Here is a 22998-nt window from a genome sequence, read left to right as displayed (position 1 = left end):
TCGATCTTTTCCTCTAAATAAGTGACCATTTGGTAAAAGATTACGACGCAGCAAAACTACCGATAACTTCATTGTAAAGAAATAATATTTTACGTGTAATGATTATTTTTAAAGTTTATTATTGCTTACAAATTAAGTTACTTGTTCTGCAGAATTGTCAATTGATTATTGAATAATGAATTCAACATGTACAATTTCAAATACATACACATATAATATAACATTAAACATATATAGAGTAGACTGTAGAGGTATAAGACATTAACTGTCACTTTCGTCTTTAATTGTCAATTGTCACCTTAATTTTTTTCCCACTATAGGTTATAACTACGGCCAATTGTTGTGTTTCAAACTTCTCTATGGAGTTCTAGGATTGTTAATGGGCTTATTACACTACACGATATTCAGACAGTCTTAGTAAGACTGTCTTAAAATCTAACTAGTCAAGCTCGCTATTACACTGGACTGAATACCGCAAGCTAACTCATTTTACTTATTTGCAAAGCGTACGTAGTCGGTGACGGTTGTCTCGCGATGGGAAAACTTTCAAAGCACCAGAAAATCGCCATAGCTCTTGCCGCGTCTATTAATTTAAATACAAAAAAAGGGTGCGTGTACTTATGTACACGCGTAAGAAGTTATACTTCTTTGGCATTATTAAAAATAGTTTTTGATTGCATACAAATAATTAATTACAATTAAATAATCAAAGACTGGAAAAGGAGTCATTATAGTCAATAAAGTTCAGTTTACATTTGAAAAATTAAATAAATGAATATTTATTATTATTCTCTTACATTAAGTCTAACATAAATTATATTATTATTCGAATGTTGTTTTTAAATTATGTCCAATGCCGTAGCATCTTCCGTGGGCAACTTCATTCTGTTAATTTTGTGTCACGGTGCGCGCGCATCGTAAAATTTCATTCTCATCAATTTTTCATAACGCGCGAAAAATTATCAAATATGCAAATACTGAGTGTGTTGGAACCATGTGACTTAAGAAACTACCTTAGAGTAGGAGTTGCCGAGTTTGAATGTCTATTGAAATTAGTTACTCCATACATTCAAAAAGAAGATACGGTTCTTAGACAAAGTGTCAGTGCTAAACAAAGATTGGTAGTTACTTTAAGATTACGGGCAACTCCTATCAAGACCTAAGGTCATCAATAAATCAATTATTAATAAATCAATCAATAATTCAGCCATAAATATGGCATGTCTCGGTACAAATTGATAATATTGAAAAGTACTTTTTTTTCTTGCGAACACGCCATGGTGCACGCGGCCATAGAAAACAAACATGTACGAACGTCTTTGCTCTGCGGCTGCCACGCGCTGACTGAACGGTTAAGCGTGCTAAGTCTTATTACACTACGCGATATTCAGCAAGTAAGCAAGTAAGCACCGCCGAACCCATTCGGTCAGTCTAATTAGACAGGCTAACTTGCTAACTCTTATTACATTATGCTAAATCTTAGTAAGACTGTCTGAATATCGCGTAGTGTAATAAGCGCTTAACTGTCATAAATCTTACATAGTTTTCGTTTATTGTTATGATGTTGTCTATGGTTACTATGGCTGTCGATCGACAAGCGTAGGGTAGGGTAGGAGTAATAAGAGTAAATATTTTCTATATGATTTTTTCTTAAATTTATTATCACTTATGAATTCATTACTAAGCATGGAATTAAGTGACGAATAAGTGCTTTGAAAATCAACGGCCCTCTTGTCTGGTCAGTATTTTTTTATACTTTTACATACTTCCGTGTATTTGGTTTGCTTTCTAATAATTTTATTGTTTTTATTTAATATTTTGTTTATATATACTACTATAGCCTATTCTATCACACAATACTTTCTTATTTATCTCAGTTCGATTGTTACATATTATTGAAAGTACATTGTAGTTTCCTTTCACTTCAAATTGTGAATGATATTCGTGCTCTACTTATTTCGGTACCTATTTTTCTCTGTACTTTGTTCATTGTTTTGTTATTTTAAAATGTTAAAAGAAGGGCCAGTTTAATTGAAACCTTCGTTCACCATGTTGAAAGCAATTACCAATAGTAATAATTGACCCAAATATAAGATTTGTAATAAATTTTGAAGAGACCAAACAAATTTATGTTATATAAACTTATTTTTAACTAAACAAATAAAACATATTTTTCATTTTTATTAAATGATACAGCTAAATATACTTAAATGGTACTATTGAATATAAAATCATGAGAAAGTTTTAAAAATTAAACAGAGACTTTAAATATTCTTATTTTTCAATTTGATTACTTTAAATACATGTTACTTCTCATATTGGTTCAATAATTGCATAGGAAATTCCTTATAACAGAATCATTAAAGTTCTAACCCTAACTAGAAGGACTAGAGTCATAAACTAAATAGAATCTATTATACTCATTCACCATTTCATGCAAAAATAGTATTTTTAAGCTTTTGAAATTTAAAATAATCAAACATTGAAATAATTATATACTTTGCTTAAATTGATAAGTAACAAATTGATGTAATGTTTTGTTAATAAATGTGAGTTCTTAGCAGAGATGACTTAATGAAACACTGTTTATATTTCCTTGTTATGAATTTCAGTTATATTGTTTTGGTATTGCCTAGTGATTGTTATGAGATATTAATTTTGTTATTTAACATTACAAAATCTGTTTATTATTAGGAAAGAGAATTTATTATAAGTATTGTTGGAATTCCTGTTTTAGTTTAGGAATTAGAATAAAATGAAGACTATGCTTTTATCATATTTATCCAGCATTTTTATTTATCAATTATTTAGGAGTTTTAGACAAAACAGTTATAGTTTTATGTATAAACTAAATGTTTTAGACTAATTAAATTCTTATTTTAGCTATTTTTAAATTAGAAATAAATTTTACAACTACAATTATTTTAACATTATAAGAGTTTTAATCAGTTAAACAAATTAATGGGCAGTTTTGACTATGAGCAAACATAAACGGTATTTGCAGTTATTTCATCCTACAAAAGCAGCAGTAAAATGATGGTATGTGCTGTAGATTAGTACTTGACTTTGAAAACTCAAACATAAACATCACCTTTAAGGGAGAGGCAATTTTTCGTAAAAACTTCAGTGCACACAGCATTCAATACATTGATGACAGATGATAGGCTTAGTTATTTGTGGTTTTTCTTTAATATTAATGTCACAGAACCAAATCAGTAAAATATAAAACTGCTCCTTTAAACAAAAACAAATATTTGTATACATTTTATATATGTTAATTAAATTTGAATTTGTTCATAGAGGGATCCATAGAGCGTCCCAGCTGTGACCAGTGGATAACTAGGCTTTTAGGAAGAACAATGGCGCAAGTGGGGGCGAACATGGAATACCAAGAATACAAATGGGCCTATTCAATCATGGATTCTTCAAGGTATATTGATACACTGTTTATTTAATAAAAAAGTATGACACTTTAAGTGAAGAATGATTGTTTGAAGAGTTAGGGAGATATTTTTTCATTTTCTACATATATTTTAAGACATGTAGGATTTACTTTTAAGCAAAGCTAATCAATAATTTTTTTGCTGAATATTTTACCTATAGATTTTGTTCTCTAATTACTAATTTTAATTATTTCATTAGAAAATACCTGGTAGACTAGGATAATGCTGCAAGAAATCTATAGTCATTAATAGAACTTTAACAACAAAACCTTCAGTGTTTTATGTCCAACAATTAATATCGATAATGTTTACATTCGTGCTTATTTTGCCGCACATAAGGGAACGTACCCATACTACGTGACCTAGTTTTTAGTTTTTTCGACCCCTCCCACCCCTCGGTGACCACTCGTAGTATATGCCAAGACCCCCCTCTCCCCCTTTAGTTTTCACGTAGTAATTCATAATTATGATTTTTATCATTTCACAGGCAAAAATTTAAAAAAAAAAATTTGGCTCATACTCGTCTTTATCTTACTCTTCTTCATAATATGTGCGTCAGCGCAACCAACTGTAAGTTTACAAAGCGCTAAACACTGCGCGCTATATTCGAATATAGGTCGAAAAAATAGGAGATTTATCTAAGTAAAATCGACTACGTGACGAAAACCACTGAGCCAACCCCCCGCTCCTGTGACTGACCGTAGTATTTTAAAGACTCCGCTCCCCCCCTAAACGGGTCACGTAGTATGGGTGCGTTCCCTAACTTGGATTTTGAATTTGGATGCTTTATGAACTTTTTAATGAGTGATTTTGGAGTAAGATGGAATAAAGACTCAGTTCTATGACGACTCTATTTGACATACGGTCACGTCACGCTCTGTCTCGACTCGACCTTTTGAGTGAATTTGTAATTTAATAATTGCAAAAAAAAAAATAGTACTAGAGAGTTATTAAAATTCCTATAATTTACGAATCTGTATGAACATACACGTAGATGTTAAATAATAGTTTTTATGTGGAGTTAATGCAATTAATTGGTAAGCCGTAGACGCTTGTTACGTTTCATTAAGCAGCTCTTAAAACCTCGTTGGAAGAGGTTTAATTTAATTACAACTTTGTTATGATGCCCTATTAGTATCAAGGTAGTTACAATGTCACACAGATACCCAAATAGCACCGTAAGCGTTAATGCAATCAATGCTTAGTCTTATTATTCCATTGTGTTCTACGAATCAAAGTTATCATGTAAGGGGTTTTAGCTGTAAGATTATAATTATATTAAAAGTAGTCTAATATCGACCACCATAGTGATAGGGTCTAACATCGACCAACTTAGAATAAGAGTCTCGTATCGACTATAAGTTAAGAATATTAAGTGTAATTTACTTAATAAAGTTTTCCTTTTTAAAAAAACCTTTGATAACCGTCGCGATTTGACTGGCGCAGCCGGTAGGATATCCGTCGTGATCCTGTGCCTGTGAAGACTTAAAATCAGTCTGAGTGTAGGGTTGCGCGTGTGTTTTTACGCATTAAACGGATATTTTACGACCAAACAAATAAGTCATTATTGATCGCGTAATTCGACGGTAAAAGGTAAAAAGTGAAAGAAGCAGAAGCAGTTATAAATAGAAGAAATGGGTTGCAGACTTATGTGAGTAAACCTCTTCGCATTCCAACCTGTCCCATTTTATTTCCGTTTGACTGTGTATTGTGTAAAATAGATTTAAGTAATTTTAAGTTGATAAAGATTTTAATTGAAAACAAAAGAAAATTATATTGAATTAGTAAGTAAGTAAAGAATATAAATTTAAACTTTTTTTTAATTAATTGTAATAAATATTTTTTCTTAAAAATGCAAGAAATACGCACTATTCCATCTCGAGTTAATTCCAGGTCATCATCACGTACATTAACAATAAACTCTAGTACAGATACAGCACATTCTGCTGAAGATATGGATACTGATGGCATTCCCATACTTTACGAAGCTATAGATACAAAACCAAACCAAATATTAATATACCCATGGTTTAAAAATGAACTTTCAGTTAAAATTCGTTCACATCCCAAGCAAAAGATTTTAGAGGTTCACTTACCCCTAGATAATTCCGAGTTAATAAAAAAATTTCTTAAAGAATATATTAGACCCAAAATTAAATACTTTATCTATTACGAAAATAAAGCACACCGACAATTATTCACACAAGTATTAATTTCATTATTTAGAAAAGAAACCGTAAAGCTATATGAATGCACTGAAAGAGTAATTAATGTCACTGACGAAAAAGAACAAGAGGAAATAGTAATGAAGTATCACGTAGGCAAAACCTGTCACCGAGGTATTAAAGAAACAATTTCTCATTTAAAACGAGTTTATTTTTGGACAAATTTAGAAGAAACCGTAACCAGTTTAATAAATTCATGCGACACTTGTAAACGTATGAAATACGATCGTAGACCATTTAAACCTCAATTACAACTTACACAAACTCAATCAAGACCTTTTCAAGAATTATTTATAGATTTATTCTCCATAGAAGGAAAATATTACTTAACCATATTAGACGCATTTAGTAAGTTAGCACAAGCTTTTGAAATCCCAGATAGATCAACACCTGAAGTAGTCAGGGCACTTATAAAGTATTTTTCATTCTACGGCGTACCTACTAAAATCAGTTCAGACCCTGGTTCTGAATTCAATAATAAACTCATGAAAGACTTAATGACATTGTATAAAATAGACATTCACATAGGCACCCCTAACAATCCAAACTCAATGGGATTAATAGAACGATTCCATTCCACAATTTTAGAAATATATAGACTTGCGAAATATGAACATAAATTCACAGATGCTACATCAGTGATGACTTATGCTATAATGGCTTACAATCAAACAATCCATTCAGTAACAGGTCTCACTCCGTTTGAAGTAGTATTTGGTCACACGGAAAATAACAATCAATTCAATTTAAATTTTGATAAAGAATATACTCAACAACTAGTTAGGGATCATGCAAAAAGAACTCACTACTTATACAAATACTTAACCGATAAAATAGGAACTAGGAAAGAAAAAGTTCAACAAAGTAGAGTAGGAGAAACTAATTTTGATTTAAATGAAGGTGATAATGTTTTTATTAAAGGCATAAATCGACGTAGAAGCAAGGATAAGCCCAGGTATGAAAAAGCAAAAGTTAAGGGTAAAATAAAAAGAAATGTAGTATTGGTAGAAACTAGCACAAAAGATAAAAATGTTCCAATAAAAGACATAAAACGTCCCCCACAGGTTCGTCCTGCTAGTGACCCAAGCAGTAACGATCCGGGCCCTTCAACTTCAAAAGGTTGAGAAGAATCCAGGCGTTCTCCCTCTTAGAGAAGGAACCGCTATGATTACGTATGATAAGTGGATAGTAATTAAGACATTAGATATTAAACTTATTAAGGAAGAATTAGAATTTAATATGCATAGGTATATAGAACTAAATAGAATAGTAGAATTACAGTTAAATACCAGTAGCCCTTCGTTAATATACTTCAATGATGTTAAGCTTCAAGTTAATTATATGTTAAATATCACATTGAACAAATATTCAGAAATTGTACCAATTAATAGACAGAAAAGAGGACTCATTAATCCTTTGGGATCTCTAGTTAAAATGATAACAGGAAATTTGGATTACGATGATGCTATTAAATATGACAACTTAATAAAAAATGTAAAATCTCATGAACATTCTCTGGAAAAGAAAACTACTGTTATATCCGAAATGATAAGACTTGTTGCAAACTCTACTATAAATATTACAAACAATCTCGAACAATTAAGTGATGCAATTAATAAAATTAATAAAAATATTAAAGACATTTCAATTATTTCACATGTTAATCAAATAACACATATCTATAATTCCTTCTTACATAATTTTCAAATAATTTACACAAAATTGACCGAGATTGAAAACATTTTAGCATTCAGTAGAATGGGCGTATTACATCAATCTATAATTAATACTAATGAACTCATTAATGTACTTAGAATCATAGAGAAAACAGATAAGCTGATATTTAAAGTAATTCCTGAAAATATTGTAAGAATTGAACAGTCCATGACATTGAAATCGTATTTTAAGAACAATGTTATTACTTTAGTATTAGAAATACCCTTAGTTAAGAAAGAAACTTATTTTTATTATAAAATTGTACCCTTACCTATCACCCAACCTGAAACAAACCTTACCTTAATAATATTACCCAAGTATCCTTACCTTATTGCGAAGGGGTTGAAAGCGAAATCGCTGTCGACACCATGTAAGAATATAGAAGAAGAAATATACCTCTGTGATGAGCTGCAGACCATGGTACCTGTTGAAGACACCTGTATCCTGGACCTGATGAAATATTCTCACAACGTCTCTTGCAAACAAATTCCAATAGAATTCGAAGAAATTAAAGTAGAACTTTTACAGATTAACCGATGGATAATCTACTCTAAATCACCTGTTGATCTGGTTAGAACCTGTGATAATGAAATTTTACATTACACTCTCATAAATACTTACTTATTAACCATAGAAGATAAATGCCAATATAACATTGCAAATCACAATTTAAGAATACATAGCAGTAACGGTGAGAAGCTTATATCTCAAAAGCTGCCGCTAGTAAATTTACCTGAAAATTTGAAGATCAGTATCCAGAGCAACATTAATCCTGTTAAGCTGAATGGGGTTGATTTAACCAATTTAAAAGTATTATCATACGCCCTACAAAACAGTGAAAATCAAAGTGATAGTGTAGTGAAAACCAATAGTGTCAGTTTAGGGACAATAATTCTATATGTAATTTTAATTTTAAGTCTTATATCCTTTCTGGCATACAAAAAGATAAAAACATGTATAATATTTCAAGGCCGAAACCATCCTCCGAAAAATTGTTCTTCAGATGATTTCGAGCTTAAGGAGGGAAAAGTTACAATGTCACACAGATACCCAAATAGCACCGTAAGCGTTAATGCAATCAATGCTTAGTCTTATTATTCCATTGTGTTCTACGAATCAAAGTTATCATGTAAGGGGTTTTAGCTGTAAGATTATAATTATATTAAAAGTAGTCTAATATCGACCACCATAGTGATAGGGTCTAACATCGACCAACTTAGAATAAGAGTCTCGTATCGACTATAAGTTAAGAATATTAAGTGTAATTTACTTAATAAAGTTTTCCTTTTTAAAAAAACCTTTGATAACCGTCGCGATTTGACTAGGTTGTTACTACTGTTATAGGCCCGTTTGTGTATAGTAAAAATGTATAGACATTTAAGTACGCTACACAAACTTTATAATAAAGGAACTAAATCTAAAACTCCTGAAGTCAGTTAGAGTAGAAAGTTAATACTAGAATATTAATATCAATTAGGGATTTAATTCTCTTAGGGTCTTCCAAATTAGCTATTTATTACTTATTGGTAGGAGATAAACACTATTGTTGCGTTTCACGACTGTCAGGTAGCGCTATTCGTCACATAAAGTCCATCATAAGTTATGAGTCCGATGAATGTCAAATAGCACAATTTATCTTCCAAATAATTTGTGTTGCATAGCTATTTGGTATGGATACATACACTGTGAAATCGACCCTAAAGCTTTTAAAGCCGCGTTGCAAACAATCTAGTCACAACGGAATATACTTATTATTTAGTTATGGGTACCATAAGCGTGAATTTAATTTTCGAAACGTAGGTTAACACGACAACGGATTTTGTAGTAATGATTACTGAATTCTGGTCCGATGGTAAAAAGTTAATTTCAAAACGTACAAATATTTTTACAGGACCAAATTACGTAGATTTTAATCAGAAACGCAGGTTATTCTTTCTCTTTATCTCACAATCTTCGACAGAATATCTATAGACAATTCATTTGTATAGAATCGATCAAAAACATACTTTCGTGGTGTACTAAGAATAGATGCATTGTCTATTCACATGTTAAAACAATAGTTTCACGTTATTTTGTAATTACAATTGTAAAGACATAACCGCATATCAATATTGTGAATTCATGTGGGATCTACGTAATAGAATAAAAACGATGACTTTTATTTTTTTAACATTAGCCTTTTTTTTACAATTGTAAATACCGTTCCAATATACTCTGTCTAACCGTAACAAACCCACAAATAAAAAATCATGTGTCCAATTCACACGTGGTAGAAGTGAAACCTTCAAAAACAAAGTTTTTATAATTAAAATATGTAAATTAGACTTTTTCTCTATCTAAATATAGGATCATTTCTTTAAAAAAATATATATTTTAATGTTACATTTTTATTTATAACTTTTTTTTATATATACATGTGTCTTTACTAAGACATGGAACATTACAATCTAGCCTAACTTAAGCCTAATAAGTAATTTAAGTCTAACCTAATTTACTAATAAGGATGTTTACATAAGAAAGTGTCCAATAACACTACTTACAGTCTCTATTAAAGGGAAGACACTCTTTTATTGTGTTCTATTTTTAAACTTATAAATTTTTAAATTTATAACTTTAATATCAATCTTTAATTTGGTAAAAACTAAAATAATAAAAGTTTAAAATAAATTCACAAGATCCAACGTGGGAGAAGATGAGATAGGAAGCTTTATACAGTGTATAATGCCTCGTATCTCACTCTCTCCCACGCCAAATCCTATTAATTTATGTGTCTGTCTCTTTTTACTGTCGTTTTTTCCGTTGCATCCGGTTTGAAATCACAACGATTCTAAAGAAGTTTCACTTCAATAAAACTATTCTTAAGCAAGCTTAGAAAATTAGTTATTATAAAAACAAATTCAGAATACGTCTCAAGTGCGTATAGATCGAAATAAATTTCCAAAGAACTGCAACCTGTAGCGCAAGATTACAAAATGCCAAATATGGAAATAACACCGGAAGAGAATTAGGATCGTAACGGCTTAGCGGCTAGTTGCTTCTCTTCCTTTGAAAAAGGATGTGAAATTCGTAGCTCGTGCAAATGAACGAATATTGTTTCCTGTTATTCCAATTAAGACTATTTAGGTATAATCATTATGGCTTGTAAGGTTGTTTTGTTTTCACCACATTATCTTTATTTTTAGATAAATACTAGCTTAGTGTTGCCCAAAATCGGTCTTGGTCTTGCAGTCTTGGTCTTGTTCTTGCGTTTTTGCAAGACCAAGACCAATACCAAGACCGCCTTATTATAGCAAGACCAATACCAAGACTGAACCCTGCAAGACTTGAGCAAGACAATACTTAAGCCTGCAAGACTCTTGCGTCTTGCAGTTAAGACAAACTGAGATTTGGGCGTTATTAAGTAGGTATTTGGTTTCAATCCCGATTTTGAGAAACGTTCCCCAGTATCAAAACCGTAGGTATCACAAATCATAACACTAAACTAAGGGCTGCAGTTGTATTTGTAAGTGGCAACGTGCCGCTCGTCTGAAAGCACCCTGAAACGTATTGTATATTGATTAGGTAGGTAAGTACTTATTATATTTCAACAATTTATTAAGTAGGTAGCGTGTTAATACTCACAAATCTGTTCCCTAATAACATTCTAGCAAAGTTCATACCTTGTAGGTATCTACCTATAATAATATGTTATGCTTGTTTATGTCTAATGTGCAGATCTAAAGTTAGTACTCGTAGGTTGGTATGTGCTTAAAATTATAGTTAACAAAATTATATAAACATCATGTAGGTGTGAAACTTATGTTTCAAAGTTTATATTATTCTTCTATTTAGCAAAATTTAAAACTAACAGCGAGTCGAGTAGGTCTAGTAACAGTTTCTACGGCAGCCAATACTATGGTACAGACGCCAGCACATCAAGCTACTACAATCTATCAAATTTCTTCAACAGATTTTCAAGTTTATCGCTAAAGAATTAAGGTTCAAAGTTGATTGGGGAAATGTGACGTTCTGCGAATAAACTGTTGGTCGGTCGGTGTATTAAATACCTACTTATTTGATAATTTACCGACAAAGACACCGCGGTTTGCAACAAGTGTAACACAGCATTTGACACTGAGCGCCGCATTCGCCGACAAAGAGTACGGACAGAGGCACACAAATTTTTACCTATTTTGGTAGGGTTGGTATAGGAGTATAAAATTAAATGACCTTGAAGATGTCCCAGCAGTATGTAGGTATAAATTGAATGCTCTGAGTTTTTTTTATTTAAATACATTCTCACACTGGCTTGAATTCGAACACTACAGCGTTAAAAGCTGTCGGGCGAGATGATAATTAATAACTAAGTAGGTATTGCATCTATTGAATTGCGAATATTTTGATTTCGAAATAATCATTGTTAATATCGGTAAATGATAGATAGTGAGTGATACCTAGGTACTAAAATGTGAGCAGCAAGATTGAAAAGTGTATATGCCATGTCAGTGCTTTCAATAAGTTTATTTTAAAAAAGCTCTCTAGTAAGATTTAGAGTTTACCATTCAATTACACACAACATATTATTGAAAAACAAAAATTATGAAAAAGATATTTAGACTGAGTACTTAGGGTCGATTCGACCAAACAAGAGTAAATCTTAATCTTAGAATAAATCGTCAGTTAATCGAGAGTAAATAAATTTTACGTTTTACCAACTACAAATTCTAAGAATAGTGGGCTTATTCGGGAATTGCAACTATACCGCCGTTTCGCACGGAATAACAGCTATTCCTAGAATAATTTAATGGCGTCAGTCAGTCCAATCAGCTGATTTCTGTCATTTCACAAATATGTATTCTGTGTTTTAATTTCAAGTCAACGCAACGCACTAAATTAATAGTCTGGCATTGTATAATGAAACGTTTAAACAATTTAGTATTTATTTATTTATTTTTAGATTTTTTATTTTCTATAATATTAGAATGAAATTCAACTGGGCTCAACAGAAGTTCCTTTTTAGACGAAAGCCTCAAACAAACAAGAAATAAAAACTTTTTGTTGTCGTTTGACACCTGTTAAAAGCTACTTTTTCACACTATAATACGGCAAAATCGAGTTGACATGATGTATGCTCTTACACTGTCCCGTTGTAGAACAACATTTATTTGCCGAGTATTTTCGTTCACCATTTTATTGCTATTCGCGTATTGTTATTCCTAGCGCAATTATACTATCGATTACGTGGACAAACGACTATGGATTTACTCGAGATTAAAATCATGGAATAGATTATTCTTGGTATAGTTACTCGTGTATAAATTGAAGTTTGGTCGAATCGACCCTTAGGAAATTAGTAGAAAAAATATTCTATCGTGGATACCTAGTTATTAAAAAGTGGATAAACGTTGTGTTTACTTAATTTTATTTTTCTGTGCTAATGCCAACATTGACAACCCCACCAAAATAGGTAAAAATTTAGTCCGCTTCTAGACTTTGTGTTGCCGCCGTCGCTTTCATGTCAAAGGTCGCCGCCACTGCCCATGTTCTAAAAAATAAAATAAGTTTCCGGGTGCTCAGAACGGACGCAAATAGATTATGTTGTCCTCGCAAGGAAGAATGTAGTCGTAAGGATAGGTAGATTTTATAAAAATTGTTGTAAGTAATAAAAATATACCTAGTTTATATTATTACTAGCTGGCCTGGCGAACATCGTACCGCCTAACAGTCGATTCTTTATTTGTTTAAAATACTTATTCTGCTATTCGGGACACCGGTCTAGCTAGTAAGATAAAAAAAGAAAATTGATAAGACAACAAATACATTATGTCAAAAAATAAAAATTTACCTTCCCGGAACCCCTCCATTAACACTTGAACTTTATGCTATGGTATTAAAGTTCAAATTCACTTTTAAGTATTATTACGAATATTTTGTATGGGAATATAGAAAAGTGTTGTTTTTAGACTGATTCACTCAATTTTATTTTAATTTTTCTCCGTAAGAACCATCTTCGTACTTCATGGTATATTATTAAAAAAAATCAGACAAATCGGTCAAACCGTTTTCATGTTATGTCGTGACAACGGAAAACGGGTTTCATTTTTATATATATAGATTACCTTTTAAAAGGACATTGCACTGCAAAATTGGAAGTGGGTGATTTTAACAAACTTGAAACGTGGAAAAGCTCCAAATATGAGCGACGTCATATTGCTTTACGTATTTTGTTTTAAAATCATCGAGAATTGCAGTGTCGGTTTATCAACTTCTATCGTACCTACTCTAGTAGCGACTATTGTCTTCAGCGATGATTTACTAAATAAATAAAAATAATCGTCGTGTAGGTACGACGATTATTTTTCTAAGGAATACAATTTTGTTGTAGTAGGTACCTACATCGTTTCTTACTTACACATACTTTAACGACAGTACCTACGTAGCAAAGCGCGACAGTCACGAGTACGACAAATTGCCTAAAAAATGTACCTACGCACACTGTAATGAAATCTGCTAATCTCAACACAATGCCTGTAGCCTGCCTGCTATTATTGGTTGATGTACAATACATTGGTGAATGCTCCAGGATAGCCCGCAAACCCCACAAATAGCAATAGGCAAATAGGTATTTGCAAGTCTTGCGAGACTTGCGAGACTCTTGCTGCAAGATCAAGACCAAGACCAAGACTGAGAGCGCAATACCAAGACCAAGACCAAGACCAGGTGTATTGACGCAAGACAATACCAAGACTGGCCTAAGTCTCGTCTTGGTCTTGCATTTGGGCAACACTATACTAGCTGCCCCCGCGAACTTTGTTTCTCCTTAATGTGAATTTACTTAGCATACTTTTTAGAACATATTAACATGGCACATTTTGCTATGCTACCCCAGAGAATTTTCAGTTTTCCGGAATGAAAACTTTTTAGGATTTTCGGTGAATTTTTCTCTATATAAACTTCGGGGTTCAAGTCATAAGTTTTAATTAACAAATAAAAAATAGGGGTTGATTGTAGAGGGGTGAAATTAAGGGTTGTATCACATACACACACATAAAAAATAAATAAAATAATTTTTTTCCAAAAAACTAAAAATGGACACTCATCACTTAGGTGTTTGAAAGATAGATAGTAGCCGATTCTGAGACTTACCTAATATGCATAAAAAAATTCATAAGAATCGGTCGAGCCGTTTCGGAGGAGTATGGGAACGAACATTGTGACGCGGGAGTTGTATATGTTAGATTGTTTGTCCCTTCATATTTAGAACACTGACAGGCTCACATAACTTATAGATATTCCAATTTCACCCTGGTTTTCGAGGAATTGATAAGATGTTCTACTGACCCGTGTCTCGATAAAGTGTTCTCAGAGGCCATTATGTATGTGAAAATCTGATTTATTAAATTTATATACCGTCATTACAACATAAATAACAATTATTTAACATCCTCAAAACTTTCAAAACTGGTTAGGCTAAGATTGTATTAAGAGAAGTATTTCTCGTGTTTTTTTTTAAATTAATTTATGTTAAATAAATTTCTGCTATAGACGTAATAGTTACCCAACCGCCAAGCGTGGCAGATTCAGTCAAAGAAATAATAACTGTTTTGCCAACCCAAAACAGTTATTATTTCTTTGACTGAATCCTTAATATGCACTTAACCTAACTAGTGAACCGCAACGGCGGTCATATTATGCCGATGTCCGATTTGTAAGGACGTAATTAACGTACTATCCCCTTTGAAGCCGTACTAATCCGTATTATAGAGGCTGGTAATTTTTTATCTTCGTTAACAAGATTACACTGTTGTGATTCCCCCGTTGCTAAGGTTTTAAAATATGATGAAAAGTAAATTAATTTCTCCAGAGAACACGTTGGCTGTGATTCAAATATGTGTGCCAAAACTTATTAACTTATTTTGTATAAGCATATCAATCTAAAACAAATATCTATTTGTATTGTAGTTTTTCTACACGAAATAATATTATAAATGGTTCAAACACGATAAAGCAATGATTGAAGCAATAACTTGCCTTAAATCTTATTCATAATCATACTATAAGCCCCAATTGTATATCTTTTGTTACATATAAACGTATATATTTTACTATAATAATATAGTCATGAAAACAAAACATTAAAGAGCTATTTGATGCTTCTTATATATTTATAGATAATAATATTTAATGTCTTGAAATGTCTGACTAAATCGAGAAAAGCAACAGGCGAAAAGATTGTGCCTGAGCGTGAAAATTTACCGCTAAATTTTCTGCTGAAGAGAATTGACGACCTTTCTCTTCTCGTGTATTTGACCGCTGACCGAGTCACCCAGATAGTAGTTGAAGTGGAAAATTTCTTTGTTATTTTCAATTATAATACTTGAAATAGTAATACCTAATAATATTTGAAATAGTTATTAAAATTGTTGATTTTTTATTAATGCTTGACGTCTCTTCGACGACTGTCAAGTGCATGATTATTAGGAGGAATGTTAATTTTACATTCGAGAAAATTCATTGAAACTCGTTTAAAAAGAAAGAACAATTTCTTTGAAATGAAGAAAAAATATATACATATACACAAATGAAAGAAATATACACAAAAAAAAAATTTTCTAACAAAAAATGTTTTGTTTTTATTTACATTCACATTATTTTCTTTTCTCGATGTTTTATTAATACTTATAAAGTTATGCTAATTGTCATGCCCTCTTATTCCTCTATCATGCATGCACAGCACTGATTAGTAGCTCCAGTAGTCGCTGTTAAAGGACGTCCCTCACGCGGATCATCATTGAGATTACTGCGTCCACGCTTAAACTCATTAAACCAATTGTAAATAGTGGCACGAGATAGGGCTTCATTAAGAAAAGCTAATCGCAGCCTATCATAGCTTTGTTGTTGAATAAGCCCACAACGAAAGTCATAACAAATCATTGACGGAAATTTTTCTCGCGTTAGGTTAATTTTCACGTGTAACAAAAGTTTTAGATTTGCCGCCAATTCACAAAAACAAATGACAAATTAATGCAATGTACTACATTAGGTTACCAAAGAGTTCTGAAATTGAAATAAAAAAAAAATCATTAGCAATGTTTCTAACTGGCCAGTTCTAAACATTTTCAGTGTTACCCACGTATAATATATTTTTACTTTTTACAGAGTCTCTGCGTGTCTGATATCTATGCTCCTGATCGTCTATGGCAGTTTCCGATCTTTGAATATGGAACGCGAGGCGAGAGAAAAGTCGGAACGCGAAAAAGAAGCCTGCTTATTAGGCAATAAGACACCGCCTAGCTCTTCATCTAGTAGTAGTATGAATTTTTTATTCCCACATGCTCCGATGATATCATACATATATTTGTAAAATATGAAAAAAAAAAGTATATTTGGTAGCGAAAAGATCTGATATCAGCCGAATAAAATTTTAGAAGCACTTCCCATATCTGATAAGCAAAATTCATACACGTTAGGAAATGTTTTTTGTAATAACTCTTTTAAAATAATGTTTTTCTTTTCAGATGTACAAACATTAAACACGATGCAGGCGTTGTGTTTCCCTCTGGGGTCATCAGCGGCCCTGCTAGTTATGTTCTTCTTTTTTGACTCCGTGCAAACACTCGTCGCGATATGTACAGCCGGTTAGTATATTTACGATTAGTAAACGTTGTTGATATATAGGAGAATAATGATAGGATCAATGACAGTTTGAAAAATAAAGTGTTATTAGCAATCTATATATATTTCAAACAACAATATTTTTTATACGTCAGTCACGTGATAAAGCAGTCACAGATTTGGCAAATCGTCGATGACGTAGCATGCTTGTAAATATTGTCTTCGTCTGTCTAATCATTAGGACTTTATTTACAACACAGTATCAAGTTAATACTTAATTTAGTTTTGATCGAAATATATGATTGGTTAATTTGAGTAATTTAAGAAACATAATTAAAACGTAAAAACTTGACGTTTGATTCCGTGTTTACAAGCGTGGTACGTCACAGGGACTGCGACGCCATCTTGTCTAGAGTAGCGTTTTGGCGGGAATTTAAATTATGACGATAAATAGTCTGAAATTGATTTTAAAATCCTATCATTTAGCCTAGTAGTAAAATTTCAAATTGACTTGATTATGATTTAAAACAAGGTTTTGCTGTGTACTTTACAGAAGCATAATATAATTTAATTATTATAGCTTGTGGCATTTCGATTGCCTCAACTTACTATTGATTTTTGCCAACCAATTTACGAAAGTTTCGAAGACTAATACTCGATGAACTAAATGAAGGTAATTGGTTGTTTTTTTTAGTTGTAGCCTGTGCGGCCCTAGCGTTTCTCCTAACCCCGCTGTGCCAGTACGTGGCTGGAGGAAGTCGGGCTGCGCTGTGCGGCCGGTACTCCGCCCCCGAGTTGGCCGCAGCTCTACTCGCCGCTGCCATAGTTACTGTCTGGGTGTTAACTGGACATTGGCTGCTAATGGACGGTGAGACGTTTATGCAAACTATAAAAAAATTTAGATAACACTTTATTTACTTCACAATAACACAAATAATAATAAAAGGAGATAATAGTCGCGAGTTTAGACTTATTCCATATCATCTCCAAGCGCCTATTTTAAGTCATCGAAATAAGCAAATCGAATGGATTATTAAGGTCACTTAAAAACGCACACACACTTAGACATCCACACATATTCCATATTTCCACACACACTTCACCAAGCTATGTATTAGTTTATAATGTCTGTATATGTGTTAACCGGTTTGGCTATATTATTAATTTAAAAATTGTAACTATTAACATTTGTTGATTATCAATAATGTGTCAAATAAATAAATTATATGAAAATGGGCGGTCTTACTTTTTAGGGAGCGTTCAAGTATTACGTCACGCAATTTTTGGAGATTATTGACCCCCCCGCCACATGTAACGCGCCGTAACGGTTTTCTGTACCCAAGTATAGTGAAACGTTTGTAAAGTACTTGAAAGTCGAAAATAATATTAACAATAACGCGTAATTCAATCCCCGGCCCGCATCGTAACGATTTACAAAAGGACCCCCCCCCCCAAATTCGTTACGTAATACTTGAACGCTCCCTTAAAGCAGTTTCTTCCAGTTCAATCCAGTCGTAAAAAATACTTTCATGTTAATATTATTTCTTTGTAGAAACATTCCTCTGTGCGGATATCCCTCATTTTGTTAAGGGCTAGACTTTCGCGTGTTTAATTCTTAGAAAAATATATATAATAATTAGTTAATTTTATTTCATTATGTAAATATTCTTTAGCTTCTTTTTCTGTATGAATTCTTGTTGATTTAGGGTCACCTTTTAGGACTGTGTTTCTTATTTACTGATAGTGTGTAATGGATTAATAAATAATCATACTTCATTTAAATTAAATGGCGGGAATCAATATTTTGAGATGAGACTTTACGATACGATTTTCAAGAAAAGTGAATATAGTTTTGATTTATTATTAAATTTTATTTTCTAGCTATGGGTATGGGTCTTTGCGTGACCTTTATTGCGCTGATCCGTCTGCCCTCGCTGAAGGTGTCCACTCTTCTACTCACGGGTCTACTTCTTTATGATGTCTTCTGGGTGTTCTTCTCGTCATATATATTCACTGCCAATGTTATGGTGAAGGTTGCTACCAGGTGTGTATGATTTCCTTCACCCATCACAAGTCTTAATATTGTCAATGGTTTTTATCAGCTAGTGGAAGGAGAAGAGGTGTCTATACTAAATTAACATTTACAAGAAAATAGCGTACCAATAATTAAAAGGCCTGCAACGCACATGCGATTCCCCTGGCATTGAGTCTTTACGGGCACAATCACTTAACATTAGATGCTACTACTGCCCCTTTTGGTTATATAAAAAAAATAACATAGGGTTTGTAAGGAGATAAACAGCTTTAAAAGTCATAAATGTTAGTTTTTTTTTCTCATTTATTTATAGCTTATACTTGTTATATTATATTACTATTATACAATTAAGTCAGTAATAAATTTTGTTTGACAGGCTAATACTAATAAATATAAGTATTGTTAATTCTAGGCCAGCCGAAAATCCAATGAACGTGGTCGCTCGTCGCTTGCAGCTGGGCGGGGCGATGCGAGACGCGCCCAAACTGTCCCTTCCTGCCAAACTCGTCTTCCCTTCCATGCATCATCAGGGACACTTCTCTATGCTTGGTGAGGGAATTTATTTTTGAACTGAAAACTTCTTTAGCGGAGTTGTCCACTTTTTTGGTATGGGTAAAAAATGTTAAACTCGCGTCAGGACACGTGACCTGATCGAAAATTCGTAAGATGGATGGAGAGTAGACAGCTGGCGCGGCGTATTTAATGTAATATAAATTGTCATGTTTGTGTACGATAGCACAATAAATAAATATTGCATTCTACCACATAAATGATAGTACTTTTATACTGATAATTAAAGCCATTTGTGCAAAATTATTTCCTAACCATTCCAAAATATCAAAAATACACAACGTTAATATTCAAGTTTTCACTTCTGCCGGCACTCCCGGAGTGCAACCCGTCGTTTTTTTTTATTATTTATCTCGTATTTACTTAGAGTAAGATTGAGAAACGAGATTGAGACATACGTTTCTGAATATCACCGTTATATTATTATGTCAGTTTCTAATTTTAAACATATACGTTGCTTATTTAAAAAAAAAACAATTATAAATCCAAAGAATCCGTAGATATCAAAAACTACACTGAAGTATTTCCGAACCAACTCGACTTAGGGTCCTCCAAGAAAAGAGCGTACCAATTCTTGAAAGGCCGGCAACGCACTAGCGAGCCTTCTGGCAGTGTAAGTGAGCAATCTGCTCGTTTGCATTCTATTACATAAAAAAAAAGATAAAACTGGTTAGAATGTTACCTAAGTAAAATTTAAATCAAATGATAAATGAATTTGCAAATGGTAAATATATTTCTTGCTGTAAATTTTTATTACATAACGCTAAAATGTATAGTTCAATATATAGTATATATGGTTATATATTGTTTTTCATGCATTAAAACGAAAATAATATTAAAACCATAAGTTTTTCTTCTGAAAAAGAATACCTGTAATACAATTCAAGAACACTTCTTTAATTATAACTGTTACATACTTTTTTATATCTTGTATTTGTGCTGTGTTTGTCATGTGTATTGTGATAAATAATAAGCTAACAAAAAATATGTTTAAATAAAATTTTTCGAAAAAAAGTTTTTTATAAAAAGTGTCTCATGATGAGAAATAAGAATATGTATATACTTTTATTATATGTAAAACTATGTTCCCATATTTAAGGTGGTAAATATGTTTTAATTTCAGGTTTGGGTGACATAGTGATGCCCGGTCTGTTGCTGTGTTTCGTGTTGCGCTACGACGCGTACAAGAAGGCCACGCTCGTGTGTCAGATGGGACAAGTTCCGGGCCCACGGTCTATGGTAATTATAATTTAAGCTTTAAAAAGAGTGTATTTTAAAACTAGCTGACCAAGCAAACGTTGTTTTGCCATGTATATTATTTCTACTACTACTACTTTTTAAAGAACTATTTACTTTAATAAAGAATTGGGGTTTATCGTAGAGGCTAGATAGGTGGCCACCCTTAACATTTAGGGGTTTGAAAGATAGTAGCCGATTCTCAGACTTACTGAATATGCATAAAAAATTTCATAAGAATCGGTCGAGCCGTTTCTGAGAAATATGGGAACGAACATTGTGACACGAGAATTTTATATATTAGATTAAACTCTCCTGTTGTTAGCTTTCCTTGCTTAGGTTGATTTGATTGAGAACAGTGTAAAGTTGGCAACACTGCGACGAATGTGTACCACACAGTCTGCAGAAAGAGAACTGGCGAGGCGGTTATGTGAACTAATAACTAATATTGATAATTGCTTTACCTTATTTATTCAGATATTAATAAAAAATTTTTTATTGAGTATCAATATATTGACGTATCAGTTTTGTCAACATAAAAAAGTTAAGAACTGCAGCGACCACCACGACGGTTCTCTTTCTGCATATAGTAATTAGAAGTTTTTGTATAATTTAAAATTGTCCAAAGGGTTCCCGTCTAACATACTTCCACTGCTCTCTACTGGGCTACTTCCTGGGACTACTGACAGCGACAGTATCCGCGGAAGTGTTTAAGGCTGCTCAACCCGCGCTACTTTACCTCGTGCCCTTTACGCTACTGCCGCTACTCACTATGGCATATGTCAAGGTAACAGGTTTTTTAACTACTTTTGTGGCCTTTCAATATATTCAAAAAAATATTATTTTAAAAGAAGTGTTGACTAAGCTTGAACGTGCGTTTTTAATTAGATTTATAACTACACGAGCGATTATGGCTCTAGGATATATAAAAAAAATGCAAAGACATTAAATTTCACGGCCATCGTATAATGTAAATGTAAAAAATAAATCTGTCTAATTGCACTCTTTTAACTATAGTTCCCAATTTTTTTACACACAATTTGACAGAAAGATACCTTTTGTTTTTATAGAAATAAAGGTTAATTCGTTAACCATATCAGTATCATATCATATCAGTCTCAACAACCTGGTAATGGTTGGATGGCATGAAAAGCCGGGGTGGATCGCCTACCCGTTGGTCTGACCAAATTCAGACATTTATGGTCTCAACATCCCTAATGCCCTGAGACAAGCTGAGGATAGAGTGGTGTGGATGCAGCAATCGGTTAGGGCTTTTCAAGACAGGCACGCTCTTCAGAAATGAAGCCATATCATTATTTTTCAAATTATTATAACGCAACAATTTAGCAGCCTAGCCAATAATTGCCTACTGTACAAAGTTTTAGTAAATATTTTATCAATATGTAGGTTGTTGTACAATGATTGGAATTTGTCATTTTGATCTAGACACAACTTTGAAAAAAATAAATGTTGTTGCCATTGGCTAGTTTCAACGCTTTAATTGTATATTTTTTTGTATTTCCAGGGTGATCTAAGAAGAATGTGGAGTGAACCGTTCATAGCGCCACCTAACGGCAAGTTGGGGGCTGACTTCGACGTCTGAATGAAACTTTTCATTTTACAACTTATGGGTTCTCAGCCAATGGTCTAAAACAGGTCCTGCATAACTATTTATACTTAAAAATGTCTGAATTTATTTTATAAATAGTAGACTAGGAAACAAACGGATACATACAGTCCATCGAGACTCGCTGTAGATCTAGTATGAATTAGTGAGAAAATCATTATTAAACTAAAATTGTTTTACCACGAATTTGGAAATTCTATGTTTCAAAATATTGTACGTATTCTGTTTTTAATATCACGTGCAAAATTTATAAAAAAAAGCTAAACTAGGCTATCTATAGCGAAGGAGCGTTAGAATCCAATCATTTCTGCCATTTGAAACATTCAACTGTCACAATATTAAGGAAAGTGGTTTGACAGAACTTCAGACTAAAAGTATTAAGTTATATAAGTATGCATTATCTGTTTTGAGCTTTAAATGTAATGGGCAAAATTGCCCAGTTCTATTACAATAAAATTGAGGTCTATTATACCAGTGACGATTAAAACTAGCTGTTGTAAAGATTCGAGATCGACACCGTAATTTGAATCAAATTAAAAGCATTAAAGTCCT

At 32.6% G+C, this 22998-nt stretch overlaps 1 protein-coding gene across 2 annotated transcripts; it reads left to right on the top strand.

Moving 5' to 3' along the window:
- Positions 1-1567: 1567 nt before the first annotated feature.
- On the top strand, positions 1568-22659 carry LOC125053878 (signal peptide peptidase-like 3). Of its 2 annotated transcripts, none has more exons than XM_047655479.1 (10): positions 1568-1738; positions 3301-3430; positions 16523-16638; positions 16882-17001; positions 17673-17846; positions 18860-19022; positions 19426-19562; positions 20707-20822; positions 21448-21606; positions 22345-22659. In XM_047655479.1, exons 2-10 carry the CDS (start codon positions 3360-3362, stop codon positions 22420-22422), a joined length of 1134 nt encoding a protein of 377 aa, XP_047511435.1. In that variant the 5' UTR covers positions 1568-1738; positions 3301-3359; the 3' UTR covers positions 22423-22659. The 2 variants fall into 2 exon arrangements, with proteins under 2 accessions (XP_047511435.1, XP_047511434.1); XM_047655478.1 differs by having other exon boundaries at positions 16523-16674.
- Positions 22660-22998: the final 339 nt, after the last annotated feature.

This window comes from Pieris napi, chromosome 11 (genome assembly GCF_905475465.1).
Source record: "Pieris napi chromosome 11, ilPieNapi1.2, whole genome shotgun sequence".
Classification (NCBI taxonomy): Eukaryota; Metazoa; Arthropoda; class Insecta; order Lepidoptera; family Pieridae; genus Pieris; species Pieris napi.
The sequence above is the reverse complement of the archived record's forward strand: the minus strand, read 5'-3'. Positions and strand labels throughout refer to the sequence as shown.